The sequence below is a fragment of the Phoenix dactylifera genome, chromosome 11, assembly GCF_009389715.1.
Source record: "Phoenix dactylifera cultivar Barhee BC4 chromosome 11, palm_55x_up_171113_PBpolish2nd_filt_p, whole genome shotgun sequence".
In the NCBI taxonomy this organism is placed as follows: Eukaryota; Viridiplantae; Streptophyta; class Magnoliopsida; order Arecales; family Arecaceae; genus Phoenix; species Phoenix dactylifera.
This window is the reverse complement of record NC_052402.1, coordinates 1,077,644-1,098,515: the sequence shown is the minus strand read 5'-3', so window position 1 is coordinate 1,098,515 and position 20,872 is coordinate 1,077,644. Positions and strand designations below refer to the sequence as shown.

Below are 20,872 nucleotides of genomic sequence, written 5' to 3'. Positions count from 1 at the left end.
TTTTCATAAAAAAAAAAGAAGGCAATTGGTGTTTCAAACTTAAAAATTAGTAGACTGTGGCTATCTCAACTTATCAATGTTCAAAATTGTAGAAAGGGACAAATCCAGATTTAAATTTCTCGGCAGCTATCACTTTTCTCCGGGACATAATGAGGTATTATGTTTTGCTTCACTTAGTAGTCCATGAAATAAAACAGCTAATGCAGCAATAGAGTTGTGAATAGGTTAGTTGTTTTCATAATCCTTTAGATGCATAAGATTGTTGGGATGTATTAAGATTTTCTCTAGCAGATGGATATATACTATAGTTAATATCTCAAATTAATTACAATGAATATCAATTCCCTTAATGAGCAAGGTCCCCAAACCAGTTCTATACATATTTTTTTAAAAAAATAAAAGGAATGTTCTCACATATAACCTCCCTTGGATACAAATATTGCATGTCTCTAATGTAAAACATCTCAGCAATGATTGAAGCAGGTGTTGAAGCTCCAATAGACCTTGTGATCCTCCTTTTTTTTTAATTTCTTTTAGGAGTGGGGGGAATAATTCAACCATTAGCATCCATACGAAGAATACCAAAAAGCTCAGGTGGGGCTGACTAGGCTAACTCCCAAGAGATTGCCCTGAAGTGATTAGTCATAAAAAAAAACTTACGTATAAACATGAATAGCCTCAAAGAAGCTCAACGTTGTGATCATCCTCCTCCTCGGATCCTCCAAAATGGGATGAGAGACATTAGGATCGGAGGTTAAACAACCAGCAGGTAAGCATTGGGATATAACAAGTTTTTTTTTTCTTTTTCTTTTTTTTTATGGTTTAAGAAAATGGGAGCAAGTTCTCCATTGTCAAGTAAGTCCGAGTGGCGTCAGCCTGAGCCTACCATATGACAAGGCCCGCTCTTTAGTTTCACAGCGAGGGACAGAAGGTGAAGGACCAGCTCTGCTGAAACAGAGAAGAATAAAATAAAGGAACTCACGACCCTTCCATTTTTCCTTGTTATTGTGGAATATAAACGAAAAGGAAACATTCTTGTCATCTAAGTTCAGCTCATCCAACCTGCAGACATATCAGAATTGTAAGAAATTTGAAGCCAGATCATGGATTTGTGAGCTTTCCAATGAAGTTGCAACGATACACTCTACAGATAATAATCATAGTTTTTTTTATTTTTTATAATGAGAATCATTAGGTTTTTATGAAAAGAATAGTGTAAATATTTGAGAGAAAAAAGAATGGTGCAGATGAAGTAGGTAATATGCTGATAGGCATATTGTCCAGTGGCATTGCAGTTTTAGACCAGCTAACATAGCGAATGACATTAGTTTCACAAACATGCAAGAGTTTGCTTGGATCACCGCCATCTAGCTCGATAAAGTACCAGTGATTCCCATTAAACAACGGTAGATGAGATCCAACTTCCACTCTGGCACTCCAAAAGCCCATCGGGGATTCTAATGGGCTGGGCTTGGTCCGAACATACGTACAAAATTTCCAACGGCCCTAAGGCCCGAACAACATTAAAGTTCACCCTCGAACGAGGCCTTTTAAATAATGTAGTTCGATTCTTGTGAATGGAACCAGTTAATGCGATTTTATTGCGCATGGGTCCAAAGTTGACATGAGGGAGCAACCGGATTTTAACGAGGCAGTGTTTTTGATGGACTAGAAAATATTTTTTTGACTGTCTAAAAATATTTTGGACAATATAATAGTATTTAGTGAAAAAATTGAAAAGCTATTTTAGCGCGCTGAGAAACTATTTTAGATTTATAATTTTTTTTAAGACCAAGATACCCATAATAAAATTATATAATTACACTTAGTGTCTCTTTATATTTTTTTCAAAAATTAATCTCTAAAAATATTACATTAATAAAATATTAATATATAATCATAATAATGATAATCTTTTATATCAAAATATTGTATTATATTATAAATACAATATTATATTATATAATATCAAATTATGTTATTATATTATATTATAATAATTTTATATTATATCATATATTTATATATTAATATATATTATATTTTACTATATTATGTAATATTTTTTATGGCCATTGTACTAATTTTTTTAAAATTTATTTATTAAATATATATTAAAATTTTTAAATATTTTTAAAATAATAAATATTTTTTATAAAAAAAGCTCTGCTTCCCTGAAAGCTCGCTCGCCAAACAACATAGTAGCATGTGCTTCAGACGACCTCCATCTTCCTGGAGGGTGATTCGACCACAATGATCGGCTGGGTCCGACGAGGCATGAGCAGAGATGGAGATGTTTATCCTCTGCTCTGTGATATGTGGTTGATGGTGAGGGAGGGCATTACATTTCAGGCTATGCATGTATATCGTGAGACTAACAGGGCAGCAGACTAGATGGCGCATATATAGCGAACCACTCAGGAGGTATCCTGTGAGTTGGGGAGGGTGAGATGCCTGTTGCATTAGGAGATCTTTTATTTGCTGATTCTATTGGGTGCGAGCACATGGTAGCTCCCCAAAATAGGAACCAGGCCACCGTGAACCACAACAATAAAGACCTACTTGGCCAGAACAGTCGCGGCCACATCGCAGGCACTCCGACCGCAGGAACTCCATCCACATGGCACGTGGAACAAGGCAATCGATCGGACCGCTGTCATTAAGACGCGATACCTCGGCTCGCGCGAGGCGGGTAACCTAATGAAAAGGGAGCCTCCACTACCCTTTCCTCGCCGTTTTCTCGCCCCTCTCCTCGACACTGCTGCGCTGACTTCCGTGTCCTGAAAGTCTCCCAGAGATCTTCACACCACCACCCCGGAAACCGACCCCCGAAGACGACCGGATGGGAAACCGCGGCTCCCGGCCCTTCTCCTCCAACCGCCCCGATGACTCCGGCCGCGGCGGATCCGACCGCCCTCCCCCTACCACTCCCCCTCCCCGAACCCACCATACCGCCGCCTCCGCCGGCGGCGACGGGCCTAAACCCGTCTGGCCCCGCCCGGCAGCGTCCATCCCCCGCCCTCTCACTCCCAAGGTCGGTCGCGTCCTTGGCCGCCCCATGGAGGACGTCCGGGCTTTCTACACCTTTGGCCGCGAGCTCGGCCGCGGCCAGTTCGGCGTCACCTACCTGGTGACTCGCAAGGAGACCGGCGAGCGCCTTGCCTGCAAGTCCATCGCCACGAGGAAGTTGATCCACCGCGACGACATCGAGGACGTCCGGCGGGAGGTCCAGATCATGCACCACCTCACTGGCCACCGGAACATCGTCGAGCTCAAGGCGGCGTACGAGGACCGGCACTCCGTGAATTTGGTGATGGAGCTCTGCGAGGGCGGGGAGCTCTTTGACAGGATCATCGCCAAGGGGCACTACTCGGAGCGAGCAGCCGCCGCGCTCTGCCGCGAGATCGTGACCGTCGTCCACATCTGCCACTCCATGGGGGTGATGCATCGGGATCTTAAGCCGGAGAACTTCTTGTTCTTGAACAAGGGGGAGGATTCGCCGCTCAAGGCCACCGATTTCGGGCTCTCCGTCTTCTTTAAGTCCGGTAAAGATGCCTTCTTTAATCTGCTTATGAGTTGGAAAAGCACGAGAGCATATGGATTCTATTTATAAATTACAAAATAAGCAATAATTAATGCTTAGATTTAATCGCAGATTGATAAAAAAATGTAGTCTTTTTGACTTTTGAGCATGATCGGTACCAAGATCAAGGCAGTCAGTGTGATTTCAATCACCTTTCTACTTAAGTTTATCTTTCTTTTTTTTTGACGAAATATTTAAGTTTGTTTTCCATAAATTGGATATTACCTCTTTCAATGTACTCCTCAAGTTTTCTCTCTTTTTTTTGGGCGGGAAAAAAAACAGGAGGTGAACCAGTTCTTTGAGCACTAGATAAGATTGGTTAATGCGGGACAAATTACAAGTTGGATTAACCACAAGTTGATAAAAATGCAGTCTTTTTTTAACATAATGGATAACATGTTCAAGGCAGTAATTCTTTTCCTTCGGCAAATAGCATACATCAGAGAGCACCATTGCTGGAAGGCCAATAACAATGGATGAAATTATTTTTAACTTTAGGATATGCACGGTGTTTTCATTGCAAGAAGTTCCACATTCAACCCAAAAACTCGAATAGAGCAAGTTATCATTGCTTTCAGTTGTGGAATGGAGAAAGCTTGTCAGATAGCAGATTTAGATAAATAGTCACCAACGGATTATTATTTTCTTTTTCATGTGCCTATGGTTGAATATAAAGTCTTTTAGGTTCTGTTTTTGAACTTGAGGCAAAGCTCGCAGGAGGTATTTGAGCATGTCAGAAGCCACTTCTTCAGTCCTTATAACTATGGGAAGAAGAAGAAAAATAAGGTTAACGTTTCTTAGATAATTGCAATCTGAGGCCTGTACTGTTGGAAAGAGCATGGAATTAAATTTTCAACTTATCAGCAATGGCTGATGTTAGAGTCTAGTTGAGGGAGAAAGATCAAATGTCAAGCAACCATCACATCAGAAAATCAAACATGAACCTGAAATACATAAGGTGAGAGATGCTAATTTTTGGTATTTAAAGCAGGAATGATGTTTGTTTCACTTTGAGCTTCATTTTTTGCTTATCAAATATTAATCTCAATCACTTTGAGGGCAAGAAAACTTATGATCCTTCTGTTCTGAGATCTGATGGTGAGATCTGCTTGGCATCTAGTTCTTCATTGTTGTATCAAGGTCTTGTCCAAAAATCTTGTTACTCAAAGAGAGAGCTGAATAAAAGATTTCATAATCCATGGATTGCATTTCAAATTTGCTGTCCAGAAATATAGTTTGTGCTTTGTAAGTAAATGCATTTCTCCCAATTTTTGTAGATTCCTACCTAGTCTATCGGAATCTCCAGGCATTAATCCATGGTTGTGTGAGCTTAAGTCGTGTAGCTAGTGAAGTTAATTTTCCTTTCTACTCGGTATCTATTTCCTGATAGGCTCCTTTTGCATCCAAGGTAATATTGTATCAACTAGGAATGTGACACTAGTTTTTAGAAAGCTGATGTTAAAAACTTGTAGAAAGTTCCCAAATGTTGATGATAAAGCTTGCATTCAAAGGTCGCTTTGTCATTATCCAAAGAAAAATAATTCTTATTAGAAAATTGTGTTGAGCATTAGCTATATCCGAACACTTCCTCTTTAAGATGTTTGGAAGCAAGGTTTTAAATCCCGTTGGACGGAGGTGTCCCTATTTCTCCATGGAATGGGATGCCCCACTGTCCTGCCTCGTTTTGGCGATAGTCCCAGTCGAGAGTCTCGTAAGAAATCCTCTGTCTCTCTCCCCTTCTTCTTTCCTTTCCTTTCCTTTCTTTTTCTTTCTTTCTTACCTTTCTTTCTTCTTTCCTCCCTTTTTCCTTACCTTTCTTTCTTTCCTTTTTCTTCTTCTTTCTTTTTCTTATCCCTTCTTTTGCTTCTTTCTTTCCTTTTTCTTCATCTTTCTCTGTCCGTCCTTCCTTCTTCTTTCATTCATTCATTTTCTTCTCCCTTCCTTTCTTTCTTTTCTTTTTCTTTTTCTTTCCTTTCACTTTTCCTTTTCTTCATCTTTTCTTCCTTTCTATCTTTCCTTTTTTTCCTCTTCTTTCCCCATATAGATGAGTTTCGAAGGCCTGGTCCCATTTTCTCACAGAAACAGGACAGGACAACCGGGACATCCTCTGTCCTGCCGGGACTTAAAACCTTATCTAGGAGTGTTGACAGTTTTGGACACTTGGACAGGACATGACATGAAATAGCTGGACACTGCACTTTGACTTGTCCGGCTGACATCAGCAAAAAGTATCCAACAATTGACATTTGTTTGGGAGAGTCATGTAGGAGCCTCCTAGTTATAAGTGTTGGGTACTTTTTGAGTGCCATAAAGGTTTTCTGGACATTTCAAGTGACTGCACATGCTGTTTTTAAGAACTAAGATGTTCAAAACCTTTAAAATTTTCAAGACTGAAGGATTATTTTCTTTCTAGTATTCTATTCCTTATGCTCATAAATTTTCATTTTTTCCATTATATAAACTTGAAGTTGTGAAGCATTGAGGTAAATGCATGGGAGAGCATTTCTATTATTGTGACATATGTCAACTATTTTCCACCTGGCTACATTGAACTTACGAGCTTTTGAGGGTTCTAACTGTGCTAACAGCAATCTGGCTGTTGCAGGAGAAGTATTCAAAGATCTTGTTGGGAGTGCATATTATGTAGCTCCTGAAGTATTGCGGCAGAATTATGGACCAGAGGCTGATATTTGGAGTGCTGGAGTGATACTATACATTCTTCTCTCTGGTGTTCCTCCTTTTTGGGCAGGTCCGTACATTATATTCACAAACAATTTTAGATGTACCTATTGTAACTTAAGGAAATCTGGATCAAGAAGTTCTTCTTTTTTTCCCATTTTCACAGAGAATGAACAGGGCATATTTGATGCTGTTTTACGTGGGCATATTGATTTCTCATCTGATCCTTGGCCTTCTATATCTAGTGGTGCAAAGGAACTAGTCAAGAAGATGCTAAGGCAAGATCCGAATGAACGGCTCACTGCAGGTCAAATCCTGAGTAAGTATTAAAATTTTAAGCATACTTACAAGTCCAGCTTCAAGGCATAAAGCTTTTAACTCCATGTGCATCGACATAAATTACACATCAGCACTGGCTGAATGCAGCTTTTCTGTTTTATGTAATTTGGAGAATTACTTTTGGTGCATTGACTGCTACTGCATTTCCTTTTTCTTCCATTAGTTATTTTCAGGAAATTTTAATTTATTATCATTACATATAAAGATGATGACAGTATCACATCGATTATATTTAGCAAAATCTATTTAGAGTTCTGATCCCAAGAAACATTTCTGTGTTGGTTTCTCAGCAGAAATTATTCGAATTCACAGGTTAGATTTTTTATTGATAACTAATATAATTGCCATATCTTTTTAGAGAACTTGGCGGCTTTAAATTCTAAAGTTTCTCCAATCTGTGTGCAGTATGCTGTTCATGAGCATTTCCAGTATTACTCCTATATAAGATCTCCCTGTCTAATTTGCAAGATGTTCTGGAGTCATATTTAATTGGAAATCAAAAACTAAGAATGAAATCATATAACTATGTTGATGACAAAATGAATTCCTGCTATGTAACTTCCTAGTATTTGTTTTTCCCCTATTCTTTGATATTTCAGTTAACTCAGTTTGGCAATTAACTATATAATTGTAGATCATCCATGGATCAGAGAAGATGGGGAAGCCTCTGATAAACCACTTGACATCACAGTTTTAACTAGAATGAAACAGTTCAGGGCCATGAACAAGCTCAAGAAAGTAGCCTTGAAGGTGATTGATTGCATCTAGGTTGCTACATTATCTATTTGGATGCATTCATTCCAATATAATTAGCCTCTGATAAACCACTTGACATCACTGTTATATTGCATTCTTGCTCAGGTAATCGCAGAAAACCTGTCAGAGGAAGAAATTATGGGTTTAAAAGAAATGTTCAGATCTATGGACACTGATAACAGTGGGACAATTACTTTTGAAGAACTAAAAGCTGGTCTACCCAAACTTGGTACCAAGATTTCTGAATCTGAAGTTAGGCAGCTGATGGAAGCGGTATGGTTTCTAGTCTTTCTCCTTCAGGATCATTTGAAGCTTTTTATGCTTTCTCTATAGTGTTTTCCCACCTATCTTCTTTTGCATAGAATCTATATATTTAGATGGATAAACTGGCAATTCTCTTGAACTTCAAGGTGAAATCAGTTCCAATAGAATTTACTTTCTTGACTAGAACTTTATCAAGCTTATAGAGAGAGTTCTAGCTAGCACATCATATCATATCGGGCACATTTGGGTCTCTCCTCCAATAACATTTATTAACTAAAATGGGTTGAAATACGATGTTCTTATGTTGTAACTCATTTTGTTAAGTTAGATTCTTTGCCATCTATTGAAAAAGCAAATGCAACTCTGATAGCTACATTTAGCGGAAGGTTTCAGTCTTCTACATCACTTGTCCAAAAAAAGGAATGGCCCAATGCACGAGAGTCCAACCATTACGGGTCCATGGGGGTTTGATATATGCAGTTTAACCCCTGCATCCATAGAGGTTGTTTCCATATTTCAAACCCGTGACCTCCAAGTCACTGTAGAGCAACCTTACTGTTGTGTCGAGGGTCACCCTCTTATACATCAATATTCAACATACAAAGTATTGTGTTTGCATTCTTAAACCTTAAGAATGTTGGTTCTCTAGAGTTATATTTTTGGAAAGACATGCATAGCTTACTTGCATGAAATGATTTTTATGAAAGGCATGGATTTTTATCCTGTTGCCTACGGACCCTAATTTATGTTAGGACATGCTTATTGGTTTCAATGATGTCTTCACTTTTTGTTGGAAAATGGTGTGGCTGTAATCAACATAACTGCTTGGTTTTCTTGACAGGCTGATGTGGATGGAAATGGGGCCATTGATTATATTGAATTTATAACAGCTACAATGCACATGAATAGAGTGGAAAAGGAAGACCATTTGTATAAGGCATTTGAATATTTTGATAAAGACAAGAGCGGGTAACCTTTAAGTGTTGAATGTTATTAACTATTAAATATTAAATTAATTTACTAAGCATTCGTCTACACTTTTTTTTTGCACAGGTACATCACAGTGGAGGAACTTGAGCAAGCTCTTAGGAAGTACAATATGGGTGATGATAAAACAATAAAAGAGATCATTGCAGAAGTAGATACAGATCATGTAGGCCTGCTATCACTTGTTTTTTCTTCTTCCATATTTAAGATAAGATCTAAGTTCCGGTTAATACATGATTTCACATATGCTGAGAAAATTCCTCAAATATTCTGAGTTGTTCCAATTTACTTGACAGAGCTGCCGTTTGTTATTGTAGAGTTCTGATGAAAATAGTCGGGAAATAGTGACTCTTATTAACTACCCATAATACTTCAATTTATAATTATCACTTATAGAAATTTATGATACTAGAATGAAATAATAAAGGGGAAAAATGATTAGCTTGTCATATAAGGAAATTATCCCTCAGCTCCCACTTTCCACCTGCTGGTAGTCAACCCACCAATCATAGGTGGCACATTGAACCAGAGTGAGTGACCAAACACTTAACACACAAGCTTGGTTCCTGAATTTGTGATGTCAGTCAATTCCCATATCTCTTGCTTTGAGATGCTGATCTCTTGATGAGCTCTGATCTCTGCTAGTCTGTGTTCATGAAACTCAATGGACTGAATGAAATCAAAGCTACCGCATATATTGTCTTTTACCAGTCCAATCTACAAGGAACCTGGGTTTATCAAAATAGCCTTTTTCTGACTCCATTCAGTCTTTGTGAGGCTGTGTTGGTGCGAGTTGAATGCAAAATAAATATATGGTTCTTTATTTTAGCATTATTTCATCTTTTTGGCTCGCAATTAGGATCTATATATCGCCTGACTTGTTGGTAAGGGAGAACATTATAAAGCCCACTCAAATTAGTGAAAAGGAGATACCATAGTGAGAAAAAAAACAAATATGGGGAAAAACAGAGGAGAGGCCAACCAGCAAAGGTTCCACTCTCTATACATGGGCTGCCTTGATCCATGTGGATGTACTTGTATGAATGAAGTCCTTAATTCTCTGCATCCAATTTTTATGCAAAGAAGATTTATATTTTTATTCATTCTATGTCGCCAGCAAATTGCATATAAGAAAAAGGCACCACACTTTTTGTTTTTTGATAAGGCTGCACACATTTTATTGAAGTACCTATCTAGTCATTCATCACCACCTTTCATGTGCCGATGTTGTTAGTTGTCAATGGCTATTTTTTTGAAAGGTACTTGATGTAGTAAATTGCCGGCAGTGATGCATTTTCCTATTATTGTCTGGTTTGGTTATATGGGTGGTATTGTGGGGCCCTAAGTTCAGTTGAGATTTTGGGACAGCAAAACAAATGATTTGGATTAGTTTCTGTAAATGTAGAGGATGCACTTGCAATGTTCAGGTGAAGCAGAAGGTACTTCCTTCATGAACCCTTACTATTTCCTCTACTTTTCAATTTTAGAACATGAATATTGCCCATCCTGAGGTACATTCCTTGTTTTGTTTGGTCTGCTGTAATAAGCTTCAGCTTGTGAACATTTGAAATTGAGAGAACTTAAATTTAGTTGATGCATCTTTTCCATAATGGGTCTCTGAAACAGCTAAACGTTTATCTGTCAATGCTACTACTTCAGTAGATCTAGTACTTGAAGAGTATGTTTGGTTCACCTCAGTCCCTCCCAACTGGTCAAACTTTTCACAGGTATTGGCAGCAGAAGCTGGTAAAATTATGATAGATTCTGTATTTTAATCTCAAAAGTTGTATTAAAATCTATAACCATAGACAGCAACAAATTGAGACATCTCTTCCTCATTCAGTTGGCTGGAGAATTTCTTTGTTTTTTTTCAAAAAAAAAAGAGGGGTTCTTTAGGGCTTAAATTGCTAATGTCCCTCCCTCCCTCCCTGTCTCTGAGAAAGGGGATTTCCATGTTATGGCTTTTGCAAAGGATGGGTTATTCCAGCAAAGTACATGGTAATGCTTGCTAAATTTTTTTTTTTGTAGTTTTTGGATTTTGAATCTGTTGTTGTTGTTGATGATGATGATGATATGCACACAGCTCTTTGCCTTTCGCTGGATACTTCTGTTTATTTGACTTCTTCCAAGTAATCGTTTCCAGCTCATGTTGCAGGATGGAAAAATTAACTATGAGGAGTTTGCGGCCATGATGAGGAAAGACAGCCCAGCGATAGTTCCAAACCGGCGCTTTAAATGAGAGTTGCCTTGTTCATGGCCCAGATTAAGCAAGTCGGAGGTTTGATTCTCTAACTCCTGCACAAAAGGAACACAACCGAAACTCTTGATTCATTTCCAGGGATGGATTTAAGTAATGGCTGCAATTTCTGGGTGTTTAGCCTCCTGTAAATCAAGCAGTCCAAACACAAGACACTAATTCCAGCATTTTGTGTGATTTTTACTGATGCCTTGTTGATTTTGGTGCTTTGCTATAACCCTCTTCATGTGTAACTGTGATTGAAGGTCATTACCCTATTTTCTTGTTTTATCTTCTTTGAACAGACTGGTTCTGCTTGCACCTTTATGGGAGAAATTGGTTCTTCTTTTGGCCTTTTCTCAGAACTGTTTCAATCGGTCTAGAATTTGTCATCCGTGGAGGGCTTAGGAATAAGCTACCGACTTTTATGGTGGGAATCCAGCTACATTTTTTTTTTAAATTTTGGAAGCTGCATACATTTTAACATCACCAAGGGCCTATATGGTATTGCATTTATTTTCTGTTTTTGTTTTCTGAAATCAAAGAAGAAAGTGAACTAAACTGAACAACATTTTGGATGGAACTTTTTTGCTTTCTGAAATTGTTCGTCAAATCTTTGGAGATTTTGGAATCAAAGATCTATTTTTTTAAAAAAAGAGAAAAAACAAAAGTAAAGAATTACAAAAGTTTTGTGCATATGCTATCTTCAACATCAATCTCCATGATATTTCACTAATTAGTAAAGAAACAAAAATATCAAAGATGCTAAACAGGCTCTTTCGAGGCTAAAAGTACACTGACTGCGAAGAATGGAACTAAATAGTAACTCCAATGAAAATACTATCCCCCTGCCAAATAAGAAACATCGGGACATACAAAAAATAAAAATTCGCCAAAAGCATACCTAAAAATAAAACTAAATTTATCTGGGTAGCTGCCCTGGGTGCAGAGCCTTATACCGATCTTTTGTTAATTAAATCACCCCTAGGGACTTTCTTCTTGCTGCCCTGGGTGCCCTGCGAAGAATGAAAATACTACCCCTAGGGACTTTCTTCTTGCTGCAGAGGTTACTGAACTGCAGCTTCAAAATCCTTCAACATAAATTCACCAAGAGGCCTCTAATACACCGTATCACCTGCAACATAGCCTTCAAATAAAACTAAATCTATAAAACTAGTCATGCAAGATTTATGTCCACGAATATAAATACTTGAGAATTCCGTTACATATCTTGGCTGTTTCGGACATCTTGACAGAGTGACCTGTGCTTCTCCAAAATAAAGAGAGATTGAAATGCTACACAAGAGATACTCCTAACCTTCGCAACACCTCTTCAACTAGGTCATGCCGCAAAAGACAGACATGTAATAGTGACAAAGAAGTCACACAACTATAACCAATTAATAGATAAATCCATCCAGCAACCACAGAATATTGCAGAGATTACAAGCACTTACTACACCGCTTAGGACTATGTGCAAGAAAACAGAGACGGGGGAATCTAGCAGATCAAATTTGTCGACTTGTGAAGAAAACCATCATGTGATGGAAGCCTTTCTTGGCTTTAAGGATTTGTTTTTGGCAAAAAATGCTGACAGCATGCTCTTACTGCGAACAGGAGGCCGGTAAATTTGAAGCCGTCCAGGATTGTCAAAGGATCTGAATGCGGTTAAAGGTTTTGAAGGCTCCAAAGAATCCTGACAGGAAATGAAACAGCAGCTTATTAGATGCAGGCATAGCTTGCCACCATAGGGAGCTTATCTCCAGTAGAAACATAGATTTTGTTATGTAATTACAGAAGTAATAACAAGTAAATTGGTAGCAGCCTCTTTTATTTCCTTCTTTTATATAAGAAAAATTCACATTTCATCACTTTTAAGTAGGTCACCAGGTCAATCACACAAGCATGGGCACGTGAACTTTATACTGATACAATACATGAGAGGAGTTACAGAAAGCAAAAAAGGAAGTTACTTTGAGAAAACCATTAATTTCATGCATAGAAGTTTCTGATATGTGAAACACTTGCAGATCAAAAACATAGCTTATGAAATTAAATCTCAAGTTAATTTATTTTCTTGTATTATTTCAGTGAAAGACGAGAAAATGTGATATTATCCAACTTTAACCAATTACGTTTTAAGAGACATGAAATGTCAAAGCCAAAGAATTTCTGCGGCAGTTCGTCACATTTCCTTTTCTCATGATAAATTTCTTCGGTGATGTTTATAGGAAATTCTCTATGCATTTAAATTTATATTTTGTAACAATTTTTTAGGACAAAGATGTGGAGCATCTGGTTCATTTGCTCCAAGGTCAAGTGAAAGGGAGGTAATACTAAGATTACATGGATGGAAACTATGGGAAAGTGTTTCACTTGTCAAGCAGTGATAAAATGAATGGGGCCTTGAGTGAAAATGATTGGCAGAAAGGGTTCGAAATCCCAAGCAATTGAGAGCGAGCAATGTTCCCAGTGGCCACACTGATTTTCTTCTGATGCATTTGAACATTTGTAGATAACATGCAAAATAAATTCCCTCAATAATGGATCTCCAAAAGGAAATTTATAACAGTGATTAAATTTTTTACCCTAATGCCAAACGAGCGCAAAGCCATACTAGAAGTGGGATTTCCACCGGCTGACTGAAGATGAGTTGATAAGGGCATTGGTGCAGCAGTGTCTTGTTTATCTGAAATTTACACATTCACAGTGATTCATTTATGACCTACAAATACAGAAATTAACTCCAAAGCTATGGAGCTATCAAGACATAGTATAAGAAGAAAGGAAGCAACATATTGAGTTGAAAGCTCCAGAATGGATGATACCAAGAAAATGGAAGGCTTCAGAAGTTATCTTAGGAGCTATAATATCTCCAATGCTGCAACCAGAAAAAAGAAATGCTTTTAGCTCAAAGATAAGAAAGGACAATTTATTTGTGGTTTCTATATTCCTATGAAATCAGTATGAACAGGGGTGAGAGGATAATAGAAAAGCGTGCTGAAGCTTGCCATGATGCTGCATGAGGTGTTCCATCCGATGCGGAGTTGGTTTCGGAGGCTAGATGCCAGGAAAGGGTTTTTGATGCAGGGGTTCCTTTAAGCCATTCAACATGATATTTACCATGAATATGCAAATATATGAACAGAGATAATAGAAGTAATTGAATAAGCATCAAATGCAGAAACTAAGCACCTGGAGGATGAGGACGAGGTTGTGGTTGGACATGATTTAGATTCGCATCTTTGTGTAGCTGTGAACTACTTTGCACCTGTCTACTAACAGAATCTAGCTTGGGAATTCAAATGAAAAGTTAAAAATACACTGCTTCTCATCATTCCTTCAAAAAAAGATAATATCAGTTGTTAGTCATACTTGGTAGAATGTAATGTTTGTGATGTCTTGGATTATTTGTCACCATTCGCTGCTGCCTAAGACCCTCTTTGTCAGTGTATGTTTCGCAAGTCAGAATTTGCTGAAAACAAGACAATAGCATTAGTTTCTAACCAAAATGTTTTGAAAGAAAGTTCATGCTATCATGTTACTCTTGCCTGGTTCAGACATGAAATCTTTAGCTCCAGAGTTGAAATATCCAATGTTTGTTGTTCAAACAGGTCTGTCAACTTGTAAGCAACAGTACCAAGGTGATCTACAGCATTGACGAGGGCTCGAACAGCATAATCTTTCAGATTATCCAGTACCCTGATAAAAATAATGTAGTTCCGTTTTCACAACAAAGCAGGCGAACTGTGCATTTGGAAATCTAAATATTTAACACAAAATCAATAGATAATTACTGTGGCACCACCACCGTAATTTAGACAATCATGCAAACATTTTATGGATGTGAAAATTCTGAATTTTGCAGAAAAACTCTAGAATCCAAAGAAGTGCATCGTTTCTGTTCAATCATAAAAATTCAAGAGTACCTGTGATTGTCAACCATATTTAGATTTATGTTTTGCACATTACTGGGTCACTTTGCTTGTATGTTACAAATAAAATAAAAAGAGTAACATTCTTACAGACGACTGAGGTTATGCTAGCTCAAGAGAACTCCGATGACTTATAAATTTTGCTGCAGATCAGGATGCTATCTTAATTCAAGAGAAATAATATGCAACCAGAAGTAAGAGGCTTGATTAATGCAGTGCTCAGTGATCCAGAGGCAGTAAAATTCTATTTTGCATGAATACATTTATTAGCTGCATGTACTGGTAAGACATAAACCCTTAATATTCTCAAATTTACATTGTGGGAATCTGAACTTGCACCCTTAGGACTATTTCATACCAAAATTTACAAATTTATGTTATGGAGCCAAAAAAAAGTTTGATTTCTTAATTAATTCAATCAATCAACACTAAGCACTTTCTAGCATTTAAAAAAATCAAGGGTCATAAGCACGAATTTAAGTAACAGTGCATACTCTACAGTGTCGTGTAATACATACCCTGCCTGATGACCAAACAAATCATTCCATATCTAGGGGGAAATATAACTGTGTCAACCCACAGTGAGTATCATGTTAACCAAAATGTACAGGCTAATATGCTTTGGTGCACTATAGTACTTTGTTATGCATATTGATCTGATCCATACTTATTAGATTCAAACCTTCTTAACATGTTTCCCTCCTTTATAAGATTTTTATAGCAAGTTTTTTTTATAAAAGAAAAAAAATGTCAACATGTAGTTTGGAGCTTTACTAGCCGGAATCTTATGGTGATGCACCTGCTTTGGAATTTTTCCGGAACCTCGAACCTGCACCCACTTTCTAAGTGCTTCTTATACTAAAAGCATTTCTAAAGTATCCTCTTCCCTACACCTGCCCCTGCTCCCAAGTTTGGGAACTAAGATTTATATGGAGTATGATGTTTTCATTGACATTTATTGGAAATAAAAATGCCTAATTTAGTATACACTAAGTATGATGTGTCTATTAAAATCAAAAATTAATTTGACTCTATCTAATCAACATTATAAGACAGCCAAAAAGTTCAACTTAAGAAAATTGAGCATAAGCCTGTCTTTTTTCAAGTATTTCTCCACAAGGCTGCAAATTTTTGTGCTTATAGATGCTAGGTGCAGTTTTATTCACTTATTAAGTTAGTACGGATTATTTTATAGGAAACTTAAGTTAGTATAGTTAACGCTTTCTAAGAGACATATATCTAAGGAGGACTAATTTATGTAAGTGCCATGTACCAAACTTAAAACCATGCATACTACACCATTTTCCTTATTACAAAACTTTCTTCACAATATTTCGCATCGAATCGTAGCTTTGAAATACTATGAGAAGGAGCAGTAAAATTTAAACTTTAAGAATAAGCCTACATGCTTGAGGAGATCTTGACTAGAAAAAATCACTTTAAGTGGGACAATGTTGATGGAAGGCGTTTGCTGCAGACTTCAAGGGGAAAATCATGACTCATACATTAAATCCCAAAAGCTCATGAATCTTCATTAGCAAGTTTCTTATCTAGCAAGTAGTCGTCCTACATCCTTTCTAGAGATGTCTTTATGCCATCATAACTGGCTTCTGATTTTGCATAAAATGACTGATACTCAAATCCCATCCTAAATTGCATTTGTAGGCTGGTCTCTGGGATTATATTAATGCAAGTGGAGGGAGAGATGGAGCTTAATAGGATATAGAAGATAAAGAAAGACAACATGTTTGATTACACTATACAAATCAATTTTACCATCGGATCCAATCTAAAAATTGACGCTCAATCTTGAGATGGTGCATTGCATCATCTTTGTTCAATTGCATGCTGATCATAATGTCATTCAAATAGAAAAACGTGATGGTATTTTTGATGAACAGCAAGCACATGTCACCAATGGTAAACTTGGTAAACATTCTTCCATTCCTGGAACTAGAAGAAGGACTTAATATTTATGATTCATCCATGAAATAAATATATATCTTGATTCTCAGGAAGGTATACAGATAAAGCATCAATACGAAGGATTTAGAAGGAAACTCATGGAAGAATAAATCTTACATCTGTTTCTGTTCATTGTGAAGGTAAGACTTTTCACAATACTCAGCAGCAGAGTAAAGCTGAGGCCTCAAGTTCTTCAGTTCCTGCACCCAGTCAATAACAACAGCACATGTTGCTCAAATTATATATACAAAATTATAGAAGACGATAACATTAATATTTTTCAAGAGTGGTTAACACATTAAAAAAAGATAATCTTTTCGAGAGAAAAGAAAAATAAAAGACATCATACGTAAAAAGAAAAAAAAAAGCCCGAAGAAACAATAAAAGATATCATAAAAAATTTACGTACACAACCCCGGCTCTTTTTCACAACAAACTCCATTCAAAAGAAAACCAATAGATAACCCATCCATGACCGTGTAAAGACCAAGATTCCAAGGCCGCCTCTTACCCTGCTTTAACTTGTCCAATTTAAGAGCCAACGAGGAGTCGGAGATCACTGGGGATGCGAAAAGAAAAGTAACAAAAGGGCCAGAAATTGATATTCCAATTGAATCACAGAAAAATCAAGCCCTAAGCTTGAAGAGAAACGGTCACAAGGAGGGATTCATCATACAAAGAAAACCAAGAAAGACAATGAAACCAAACCAAGAAAGACAAGGAAACCAAACCAGTAAGAAAGGGGGAGCAGATCCGACCCAAAGAACACGATCAGATCTGGGCCTAAAAAACCAGAAATCAGATAGGACTTCGGAGGAGAAGGAAGGCACCTGCAAGGCCTTGACGAAGCTCTTGCTCCTCTCCATGGATACCTCATCGAAGGTCATGGCCGGGTTCTCGGCCCGCCATTGCTGCATTCTTTGTTCCCCCCCTCCTCGACCCTCCGCTACCAAACGCGCGATCCGGCGAACTCGAGACGACGAAGGAAAAGACGGTAAGAAGAACAGGCTAGGTCGAGTTCGTCAAAGTTTGGATTCTTTTTCTTGTTTTGGGAAAATGGGAAGAAAATTTTTAAAAGAAGAAAAGGGAGTGTGAGAAACAGAGACAAGAAGGGAGCCAAGCCGAAGTGATACCGGGACAAGCGGGGAACCGAGATTAAAATCTTTTGGGGCCCAAATCCCACGACCAAAACGAATCCACTGCCAACGTGTGGCAACGTAGTTGGTCCTTACGGCACCGACCGATGAACTTCCACCAATCATCACGTGCCATATGGCTTCGTTATATTTTTCACTCATGGTTGAGCCTCGTGATTCGAAAGATCAATGGAGAGGCCGAGAAGCGATGGCGATGGTCGTGAGGTGGAAGTGGGGTTGGTGCCGCTTGATGAGGCGTTGATGGGTTGGTGGACCAAACGGCGTACGGTCGGGACCGACGAGCTGGCGAGCGGCTCGGCGCCGCAAACGGCATGGGGGGCTTGCATTCCGGTGTATATCACGGCACAAAGATACGAAATTGGTTCTATTGGCCAATGACATTGCGTCCTCGTTGGATGGTATCTAATTCCGAGTGCATGTCACGGCACAACGACACGAAATTGGTTGGTGCATTGCATGGTTATGCAGTAGCATCATCATCATTGAATTCGGGCATTCACAAGAAGTTTGCATCGAAAATGACATGCTATATTGCTTCTTCTAAAGATATCGATATGCTTGGATGCTACGTCTCATAAAGAGCAACTTAGACATCAAAGCATAAAGAAATACTCATTTGGAGCATACATTATTGAATTACGGTAGCTCTTAATTTAAATAAGACAACTTGATAGATATCCGTTATGAGAAGACTAGATGGATGGGTACACCGCTGAGGACGACATAAGAAACATGTCCTTCAGCATCACAAGACCATGTTGGCTATTGGGTCAATGAAGAAATAAATTAATTTTGGCAGTAAAAATTGTGAGAGGCACATTGAGATAGCGCCGAGCGAACTTGAGATGAGTGCTTATTCTTGGATGCAACTCGCAAAGTATCTAATTTATAAATCAAGACAAGACGAGGGGCGACGGGTGTTAGACTCATAGATCTCAATATACCTGCATGTGAGATTTACATATAAGTCAATACTGCAATTCATATACAAACTTGGGATTCGTAGAAGTTGTAAATATTTTATCAAATGTCACACATAACTAGTAGAGTTCTTCCTGTTTCTAGTGGAAGATGCACCAAACCAGAAGAGTTACATTGAAGATCGCACAACTTTCGGGTCCAGCTAGCACTACTTTACCCCGCGGGTAGGTAAACTACGCATTCATGGAGCTATAAATAATAGGATAAAGCTCCACCAAATCCACCTCCTTTAGGTGGGGTTAGTTTTTCCCCTACAGGACTCTCTGGGCCCCACAATGAGGAGCCAATCGGATAGAGCTGCTTCCTTACCTAATCAAGCTTCTCTAAATCATCTGTTTGATGCTTCCCCATCATTTTGCCCCACTCTCACTTAAAAAGCTTCCATTCTAACTTTTCTCTTTTTTGCAAAATATTCGGTTCCCAGAAAGAAAGAGAAGGAAAATATCATCAGCAAAAAAAAAAAAAAAAAATCTTATATTGGATTGAAGATTTTAAAGAATGGATAGAAAAATATTTTTTTTTAGATATAAAATTTTCATATTTCATAAAAGAGAAGATCTTGTGTGCACTATAGACCAAAAATTATGATATTTTTTTACTAAAAATATTCTTAAACCATTATAATATTCATAATATCTATTTTTAATAGTTATTTTTAAAACTATTAAAAATATACTATTAAAAACCACCATAATGTAAAGAAGAATTTAATTATTAAAAATTATAAGAACTCTAAAAATTCAACCCAATAAATATTTTAAAATATATATGAAAAAATTAAATTTAAAAATAACTGTTAAAAATTATACCTGCGACGTTTTATAGCTATTTTATACAACTTTATTAAGGGCATAATATGTGTTTTGCTCAATCAAGTATTAACCATTCTATAAAATATTTTTTTTAATGATCAGCTAAATATATAAAAATTAATTTTTAAAATATTATATATCTCGGCGTAGCTTTTTCGAAAAACTTATTTCAGTGGGATAAAATTCGCGGCGAACCAAATTCCGAAGCCTTGCACTCGCTATCATCCAGCGAACGGCTGTCGGTTGGGTGGGGCCCAGGCGAAGGGATCGCCATCACTCCAGCGCAGCAGCAAGTGGTCCCCACTCTCTTTTACGGATGGGATTGGCCAATCATGTGGGGTCCCGGAGACTGTCGCCGCCACCCGCGCTCGAGCACTACTTTTATGACTCCATCACGAGGTGGCTGATCCTTTTCTTGCTTGGCCTAAAGCCCCAAGGGAGAACCTTGGCTCCAAGTTTGTGGGTTATAGCTTTCACGGGGGCATTGGTTCTCTTTTGCTTGCCTTCAAAGATAAATTTTCGTGTAAGGCACAGCAAAGTTGTTGCTTTACATCGTCCAAAGGAAAATTAATGGCGGACCATGCTCTAGGTATAAAGAATCTTGGAATTCTCCTATGTCTCAAATTTAGAAGTCAGAATTGAGTAGAGGATGCTAGTTAGACTTCAAGTTAATTAAGTTCGAAGAATAGCAAGATTTCTTCGAAGAAAAAGATAAAATAGCAAAAGGAAAGAAAATAATACGGAATTAGTGTTTTTAAAAGAAGAAAAGGAGAAAAAAAAGTATGGTCAATGAAAAAACGAAAAAAATGGTTCTTGTTTAGTTGGTGTTTTAAAAGAATAGAGATAAGGAAGTAGCATTTCTATAAAAATAATATTTCTATATTTCATAAAAAAGAAAAAGCTGTAGTGGAAATGAGAAAGGTATTATTAAGCCATTAAAATTCATTAATAAAGTCTTTTTCTTTGTTATGGATATAATAGGTATTTTATACAATTTTTTCAGAAAAATAAACGCTTATCAAAGCATAAGCCACTTTTTTTTTTTTTTTTTTGGTGAAAACGGCATTTCATATAGCTCTAACTTGAGTACATCCAGCCATATCGGAAGCAAAAAAAGAGTACAAAGTGGGGGGTATCCCTCCTACCGATGTCCAGAGGATCTCCCCGGAATGTCGTG

At 37.7% G+C, this 20,872-nt stretch overlaps 2 protein-coding genes across 3 annotated transcripts; one reads left to right on the top strand and one right to left on the bottom strand.

Annotated features, from left to right (window-relative positions):
- Positions 1-2,734: 2,734 nt before the first annotated feature.
- On the top strand, positions 2,735-11,206 carry LOC103709017 (calcium-dependent protein kinase 1). Its single transcript, XM_008794172.4, has 8 exons — positions 2,735-3,545; positions 6,189-6,332; positions 6,429-6,581; positions 7,236-7,351; positions 7,463-7,630; positions 8,463-8,590; positions 8,675-8,774; positions 10,764-11,206. The coding sequence occupies exons 1-8, from the start codon at positions 2,843-2,845 to the stop codon at positions 10,845-10,847; spliced, it is 1,596 nt and encodes a 531-aa protein (XP_008792394.2). The 5' UTR covers positions 2,735-2,842; the 3' UTR covers positions 10,848-11,206.
- An 804-nt stretch (positions 11,207-12,010) lies between these two features.
- Positions 12,011-17,827, bottom strand: LOC103709016 (protein ABIL1-like). Of its 2 annotated transcripts, none has more exons than XM_008794170.3 (9): positions 17,576-17,827; positions 16,863-16,945; positions 14,397-14,547; positions 14,221-14,320; positions 14,041-14,133; positions 13,857-13,941; positions 13,674-13,726; positions 13,434-13,534; positions 12,011-12,541 (listed from the first exon to the last, which is right to left on the bottom strand). In XM_008794170.3, the coding sequence occupies exons 1-9, from the start codon at positions 17,660-17,662 to the stop codon at positions 12,383-12,385; spliced, it is 912 nt and encodes a 303-aa protein (XP_008792392.2). In that variant the 5' UTR covers positions 17,663-17,827; the 3' UTR covers positions 12,011-12,382. The 2 variants fall into 2 exon arrangements, with proteins under 2 accessions (XP_008792392.2, XP_026661157.2); XM_026805356.2 differs by lacking the exon at positions 17,576-17,827 and adding an exon at positions 17,257-17,331.
- Between the last annotated feature and the right edge of the window lie 3,045 nt (positions 17,828-20,872).